Below are 8,117 nucleotides of genomic sequence, written 5' to 3' on the forward strand. Positions count from 1 at the left end.
TACCTTGAGGAGACAAAGAAGAGAGGGACTTGAGCAGCATTGGTGGGCCTAGAAGTGAGATTCGGCGGCGGCGACGGAGGATCGGAGCTACTATAGGGAGCGATGAGTGTATGTAAGAGAGAGACAGAGAGAGAGAGAGAGAGAGAGAGAGAGAGTTTGCGTGTTTGTGAGGATGTGGAGTGGCGGGAAAAATAGGAGAGAGATCGATAAGGGACGAGGTGTGCCTAAGTTGGGCCTTCGATTGTTCATAATCATGGGAATAGAGCCCAGAAAAACTAAAAGCCCACTTATGCAACAGGGCCTAGTAAAAGGGAACCACTCTGTAAAACTTGAAAAGCCGAATTTTGCGAGGCCTTGCAAATAGGTTGGGCAATTGTGCTAGTGGAATGAATGGTTGAGTATTTAGATAGCGAAGAAAGGAATTGTAAGTGGATTGCTTTGTTAAAGTTGAATGGAAATTTGGACTACAAATAGAATCTGCTTGTTCATTTTGCATTAATTTGCCATTTTTTCTGTTTGGTTATTGTCAATTCCAGTTACTTAGAACAATATCTATGTTACGACATTTTGTAGCAAACACACCGTCACACTGTCACAATGCACAGGGTTCTCTTTAATGTCTACTGCTAGTTGCACGGGTATTAAGAGCACTGAACGTAATGCAAACTAAGAATAAAAAGGGACAATTCTAACTAAGATTAATCAAATGCATCAAGATCCTTTATTCAGTGATGGCGTTTCATTCAAGACCAATTATTACCCCTAACTTGGCCTAGTCAGATTCAAGTTATTTGGGGTAAGGTGCAACTCTTGTTAAATTTTGCATAATTTCTCATCCAATTTGACACCCCGAGCTTGATAAAAATATTTCCAGTGAAAGTCATCAAAGTTGATGCGTCTAAGGGACATTTTTTCCATATTTCCTGCACTGCTTCCAGCTTTATTTAGCTCAGCAAGGCACTTTTGTTTGGCCTCATTCTCAATCTGCCTCTGATACTCCAAATGCTCTTCAAGCATTCTTTGCTCTTTCTCCTCCTCAGGTGTAAGTTTCCGTTCCTCTTGCTCCAATTCATCAGTGGTTACAGGGCCAACAATCTCAGGATTAGTAGGATCATTTCCATCATGCGCAGCTGGAAAAGAACTGAGGCACAGCACATGTGAAAACACATTGAAATTTATTTAATCCTAGGGAAGTGGGAGCACATATGGCCACAAATTTACATGTGTTTTAGTCAATGCAAATGTTGAAGTATGAAAAAGAAAAAAAAGACTTACATTTGCTCCACATTCTCCTGTTTCTCCTCGCTACCTCCAGTTGCCTACAATAAGCGAATTGTATATTTTTAGGACTTTAGTTTGCATAATTGATTATCTTTGTTTTGTGGGAACTGGGAATTCTCTGCAGATCTAATATATTTATTTATTTCTTTCTATTTCAAAAAGGTTTGTCTTTTATCAAATTTAATTAAACTCAATCTTAGCTGCTTTTCTGTATTTGGATTCTTAATGTATTAGTCATATCCAATTATTCCATTCCTTACTAAAAAAAAATACATTAAATTTTGTTACATTGCTGTGCAAGTGTAAAGTTTATATCCAATTAATAGCTGCTGTGATAATCTATTTCAGTATTGAGTGTGTGCTCAATGTGTGTTGTATGTCAAATGTATTAGATTGCTCAATTTGTTATCATTCAGAGTTCAGATCCTTAAATACTACTATTCTACTAAACTCGATCCACGTTTTCCTAACTTGGCTACCTCAGAAATACCCATTTCATTTACACTATCTTTTGGTTTTGTTTCACCTTTTAACTCTAGCTCCTCTATATCCAAAGTCTGTTAGCATCCAATTCAAATACATTTGTCCAATTTCTGCCATCTTATGTTAATATTTAACATGTTTAGATGCTCTTATTTTCCTTAGTTCCTGCCCCTTCTGCATTTTTTTTCTGGAGAATTTATACATGTGTAGCTTTAGACAACTGTAACTACCATAAAAAAGAAACAAAACAATAATCATTATACAAGACCTTTATTTCCTTGGGCCTTCTTTTATCCTTTTTCTTCTTTTTATCCTTTGATTTTCTCTTTCCTTGTCTTGCATTACCACCTCCTTTGTCAGTCTTTTTCTTGTCATCAAGTGCAAATTCTGATAAGAAAGCTTCTTCTATAGCCTTATACTTCTCTTCTGCATCTTTGTTGGCCAGATCTTCCAGTCGTGCCTACAAAAGGGGAATAGTACACTGAAAACATCAAATCATAGACGGGTAGGAAGGAAACTAAATGAAAACATTCAACAAAACAGCACAGAGAATCCAACACAAACCCGCATGAATGACTTCATCAGGGGCACCAAAATTGATCGGAAATCACAAGCAGTTACCGTATCAATTTTCTTAGCTGTCTGCTGCATAGCAATAGTAGTTGTCCTGATTATAGCATCAAATTGGCAAAGCTGCAACAACAAACATACTGAGATTCAATCAACCTGTGGAATATAGCAGTTCATCAGGCAACATCTTTAATATTTCTCACCACACTACACTGAGAGGCATTGGATTTCACATCAAACAATTTGACATGTTCATAAATTTGGCTATCCCATACCTTTGCTACCGTCTCACCAATCAGCCTTTTAATCTCCAATTTTATTTCATTGTCCACATGATGTCCTACCAAAATTTTCCGTATGATATCTGACTCAAAATTCTCGTCATTTGTGTTCTTAATCTGTCTCTCCTGCTTTGATAAGAGAGGCTCATAACTCAATGGTTCGTTCCCAAACTCTTCCCTTCTCTTATCTTCTTCAACACATATACTCTCCAAATTCTGATATTCCTTTATGTCTCTCAAGCACTCTATTTTTTTCTCACAAATATTCTGCATCCGGTGAAATTCAGCCTCGTAGATCTTGAAAAGCTCTTTCCCTTGACTTCTACAAGTTTCTATCAAATTTTTCCACTGCTTCAATTGCTCCCCAATAGTAGTACCTCCCTTCAATAACCAATCCACAATAGCATCTTTATGTTCATCATCATTTAGTTTGATTTCATCAACAGCACTAGAAGTAACAGCAGCTCCATCATTTGGCACAACAAGCTGTCCACTCAACATTCTCTTGTCAAATTCTAAAAAAGAGAAGTCCTCATTAAAAACAAGCTTCTCACATTGCTCACCTCTAACTTCATTCACAAGACTCTTGCAGAGCCCGTGTAACCCACAAATATTGCCGAGATTATACAAGAACTCAAACACACTATTAAGCTCTGAAATGTCAAGAAAGCACGCTGAGAGCAGAGTGCGGTTCAAACAATGTTCCTTAAGCAACTGTTCCGGGATTCGCTTCTTCAGCATTTCCATTATCACGAACATTAACCCTCGAAGATGGCTCCGAACGAAACATCTAATGCTCAAGAACTGGTCTAATAGTGCTTGGATTTTATTAATGATGGCTTCACGTTCTCTATCGATGCAATAAGGCCATTTTTGTTTCAAGAAAACTTCATCTCCACCCTCTTTTCTTGACAAATCTTCCATCATTTTCACAGCGGCGACCACATCCACGGGTCTCCATTTTATTGATTTAACGGAGTCATGGATTGAATCAGATACAATTTTCGGCTCTACAGACCGTAACTCATCGGATAAAGTCCCTAAATGCACACTCTTCAGATGCTCTGCATTCCATTTTACGTCAAAAAACCTCTCGCCACAACAACAACACGCCCAAAACTTCCAATTCTTCGCCGCCTTCACGTACTTCACCGCTTGCATCACCACCGCCACAGCCTCCGGTGATTTTTTCTTATCAAAATGCAGTTTAAGGCTTTTGATTCGAATCCTCAACAAATCCTTCTTTAGCTCCATACTCATAGTATCATTCCAGTAATCCTTGACTCGGGTCACCTCAGTTTCATCGTTCAATACTTTCTTGAGGTTCTTCCTCAACGCAATAGCTCTCTCTTCGATCTCTTCCTTTCTTCCTTGTAGTTCTTGAATCTCATTCTTTATGATTACCAACAAAAATTTAGTGTCAATGAAATGCTTGCTTTCCAATCTGAGGAGCCTGAGTTTCTTTCTGTGTAATTCAATTTGGGACTGTGTGAGCCAACTTTCGGGGTTGTTGTCCTTGTAAATTTCGGGGTATTGGATGGCTAAACCGGTATCACATGCTTCAATCACAGCTTCGAAGCCGGCATTGGCATCGTTTTTGGCTAATGCCATGAGTGCGGAAGCGTGGAAGAACCAGAAGGAGAGGGAGTCTTGACATAACTGCACAGCTCGCTTAGATGAGTCGACGGATCTCTTTATATGTTCGAGCATCTTGGGGCGGTAACTGTCGATGATGGTGGCTAAATGCAAGATTTTTAAGTGGATGAAGCTGAGGGTGCCGTGTGCAAGGGCGGAGTTTGGGTGGCGGGATAGGGTGGACTTGACAAGATTGAGGGCTTCGGTTGGGTGCCCATTGTAAAGTTCATCAATGGCGTCATTGACTTCTTTGGTGATTGTATGTGATCGATCATCAACATCAGACGGTGGAGGGCGAGAAGGAGAGGCAGTTGCATTGCGTTTCTTGCTTCTCATTTTGGAGGGAAAAAGAGAATAGCTAGTGAGAATGATTTGAATGGAAATGGAAAATAAGGAATCTATATATAATAATGATAATAACAATAATTGAAGCAGAGAAAAACTCAAATTAAAATTTTAAATTAGAGTTCTAATTATATGTCATGTGTCTTTAATTATTTATTCTTAAAGAATTTTATTTCTTAATTTTAAAATTAAATGTAAGACCACGTCATAAATATTTATCCAAATGAGTTATTAAGTACAAAAACTAAAGAGTTGAAAATAAATGAATCAGAAAAAAAAGTGTTTCACAATGATTAAAAAAAAATAGATAATTTATATTTTATACCTAATAATATCCTTATAAATTTTTTAAAGAGTTAATAAAATATAAAAATAACTACCAGTAGTATTTAAATTATATATGTAAGAATTATATTATGCATTTTAATGTATATCTTTAAATGTATCCATGCATATGCATAGAATTATAAGCTAGTTAATAACTAATAAGAAATCACAAAATGGGCCTTATGCACTCACATTTGTCACTCCAATGTCAAGGAATCGCTATCAATGAAAATTAATCGTCATTGATTTGATAGATTTATAACATTTTTTTTTTCAAACATTTTAATGTTCTAATTGGATTGAGTTCTTATTGATCACTTGATCACATATTTTGGAAGGCTTTTTAAAATTAATAAAAAAAAATAATACGTTGTTTTTTCTACTTTTTTAAACATTAATTATCATAAAATTTTTCGGTTTTTATTATTATTATTTTTATAATGGGGATGAAGTCTTTTTATAAAAGTGGTAAGATCATTTTGTAATGAGTCCTAAGGCCTAGTTCTTTAGCTGGCTTGTGCATCTATCAAAATGATAAGAAGCTGTTGAGGATTCTTTTTTTGCCTCACATGACACTACTTCATTGGCAACCCATGCTACATCAAAATATTATTGATTTTTTGGGTAAATCTCTATAAAGCCCAAAATAAGCTTATATCTCATGGATTGGTCTCACATGGCTCACAAAATCCTTACTTTAAGAGGCGAATTCATGGTTCACATTTCATTTTCATCAATTGGGATCATAACTCATGACATCATCAACATCAACATATAAATCAGGCTTAAGCAATTAATCAAAGTTCACAGGCCATATTACCTCTCTTACACTCAAGGCAAGCGGCTTCTTCAACAAGAGCCCATATTTATACAAAATGACAACAAAACCCGAGGTACGTCATCTCATCTTCGGCTTATGATCCAAGTTCATGAGTCTCTTTGGGGAAACTTTGGGAGTCGTGGTTTGGAGGGCTAAGAGATATGTTCAGTAAAGCTCCAGCGGTTTAAAGTTGATAAAAGAGACATGTTGCTTGGCGTGTCTTCTCCAACTCCCTGAACTCTGACGAGTTCGTGTGTAGCAGGTAACATATAGTAAACATCTCTTATCACATAGCACTTTAGATGCTAAAATTTCCTATTGTTCTTCTCCTAAAACTTAATATTCATCATGTGACAAATACTCAATATCCCTAGCCATCTAACTGCTGAAAAAATAACTGTTCATTCAATCCCCAGCTGTTATTATACAAATTTAGAAACTTTATTATATTATTCTACATAAATCTTATTACTACTTACAGCTAAAATCCAACTCAAACACATGGCCTAATTTAATTAGCTATCTTTAATCTCCAACTATATGTGAAATATTCATGATATCTCTCATGCCCAGATGCTGTCTGCCACAATCTGACCAAACATCCCTCTGCTAGCTACTAGAGCAAAGCATTAAATACTCTTCTTGCTCACTAAGATTATGTCACAACACAATGAGACCTTGACTAAATCTCTAAAACTTCATTAACTTTCAACCAATCCTTCTATTACTTGCTAAAAACGTGTTGTAATGGAACCTTGCACCAAAAACACAAACACCCAAAAGGGAAACATTTCTAGCAGAACCCCAGCAATGCATTCAGCACTTGACACCTGGCTAGAAGTAATATTATCAGCTATTTAATGCTGAAATCCCAACTGTCAGCTACTATATCCAAAATAGCAAGATTCCCTTGAAAGAGATCTTACCATTTTCAACTAAATCTATGAAATAAATACTGAATGTCTTCTCTAAATAGAACCTCCCATCAACACCTCAAGGAGGACACCAAAGGGAGAAGAACAATTCTTTCACAAACCTCTCTATTCTCTTTCCCTCCAATTATCTTCTTAAGCTCTTAATGAAGTTCTGAGTTTTTAGTTTCAAAATTAGGAACTAAACTCTTTAGCTCTTAACTTATAAATGCCCTTCATAAGCCTTCATACATCCTCCAGCAGAAAAGCTCATCAACATTGCTAAACACACTACAACACTATTACCCCTCTTACACTCATTCTCTCACTCTTCATATTCAGAAAATACATCTATCTTACTGCTCTTATCTCTAAATACCTAAACACATCCCTATACTCTTCTCTTACAAAATCTTTCCTCTTGGAAAGCAATCGCTACAACTTCTCCAACAGTTATAATATCATATTTTACTATATTTAACCACTATATCTCTCATACTTCCATATATCATACATATTACAAATATTACATCCCACAAGACATCTCTTTCTCCACTTCTCTTACACAATCTCATACACATTTACTACACCATTACATATAACACACTACACTCTTTTAAACTCCATTCTCATACTCTCTCACTTTGAAGTTCTACTATTTTGCAGCTTATAAACACATATCAATACTCTTCTCTATCTCTCTTATAAAAGCCCTTCTCATGGAAGGCATAAACTTTTAATGCTAAAACTCTTCTCCTAGAAGGCACCAAGATCTCATATTAAAGTTCTTCTCATAAAAGACACAAATCCATCTGACATAAAACCCTTCTCTTAGAAGAAACATATATTCCATAAAAAGCCTTTCTCATACAAGGGAATACTATTCATAACTTCACAACAACTAAAAGAGTATTGTCAAGGGAAAAACTCATTTAAGTGCATGATAAGAGCGGCAAACTTAACCAGCCTATACACACAATTGGGCATACTCTCTCTCCCTCCAGTTGCACCCATTTTTCCCCTTCGATCTTGAAGTTATTACGGCAAACTGTCTCTCTACCACTAGGGTCACTCTACTGGGATATCATCAACTCACAGAAGCTGTACAGCTGGGTCTGTAAACCATACAAAGATAAGTGACTTTGCTTCCTTATCTTTAAATTTACATTATTGAATACATGATTACTTCACATTTAAATACATATTACTTTATTCCAACTACTATTACAACAATTAACCAAGGCTTAAACTCATTTAAATGCACGATAAGAGGGGGAAGCTTAACTAGCCTCTACCGCTGTCACTCTGTTGGAATCCTATCAGCTTACTAATGCTACATAACTAGAGTTATAAACCACATAAATATAAGTGAATTTGCTTCCATATCTTTAAATTTATGTCATTGAGTACATGATTATTTTACCTCTAAATAAATATTACTTTATCTCAACTGTTATTATAACT

General features: G+C 36.1%; 1 protein-coding gene across 1 annotated transcript; it reads right to left on the minus strand.

Moving 5' to 3' along the window:
• Positions 1 to 813: 813 nt before the first annotated feature.
• LOC142634760 (uncharacterized) lies at positions 814 to 4,586 on the minus strand. The gene is made up of 6 exons (XM_075809026.1): positions 2,610 to 4,586; positions 2,329 to 2,457; positions 2,033 to 2,224; positions 1,761 to 1,838; positions 1,276 to 1,319; positions 814 to 1,141 (listed from the first exon to the last, which is right to left on the minus strand). The coding sequence occupies exons 1-6, from the start codon at positions 4,584 to 4,586 to the stop codon at positions 814 to 816; spliced, it is 2,748 nt and encodes a 915-aa protein (XP_075665141.1).
• Between the last annotated feature and the right edge of the window lie 3,531 nt (positions 4,587 to 8,117).

This window comes from Castanea sativa, chromosome 5 (assembly GCF_040712315.1).
Source record: "Castanea sativa cultivar Marrone di Chiusa Pesio chromosome 5, ASM4071231v1".
Classification (NCBI taxonomy): domain Eukaryota; kingdom Viridiplantae; phylum Streptophyta; class Magnoliopsida; order Fagales; family Fagaceae; genus Castanea; species Castanea sativa.

Excerpts from the sequence above, each read along its gene's own strand:
- LOC142634760 (XM_075809026.1), bottom strand. The coding sequence starts at position 4,586 with ATGAGAAGCAAGAAACGCAATGCAACTGCCTCTCCTTCTCGCCCTCCA. Across the intron at positions 2,458-2,609 it reads TTGGTGAGACGGTAGCAAAG|CTTTGCCAATTTGATGCTAT; the intron begins GTATGGGATAGC and ends TTGTTGTTGCAG. Across the intron at positions 1,142-1,275 it reads CAGGAGAATGTGGAGCAAAT|TTCTTTTCCAGCTGCGCATG; the intron begins GTAAGTCTTTTT and ends GCTGTGCCTCAG.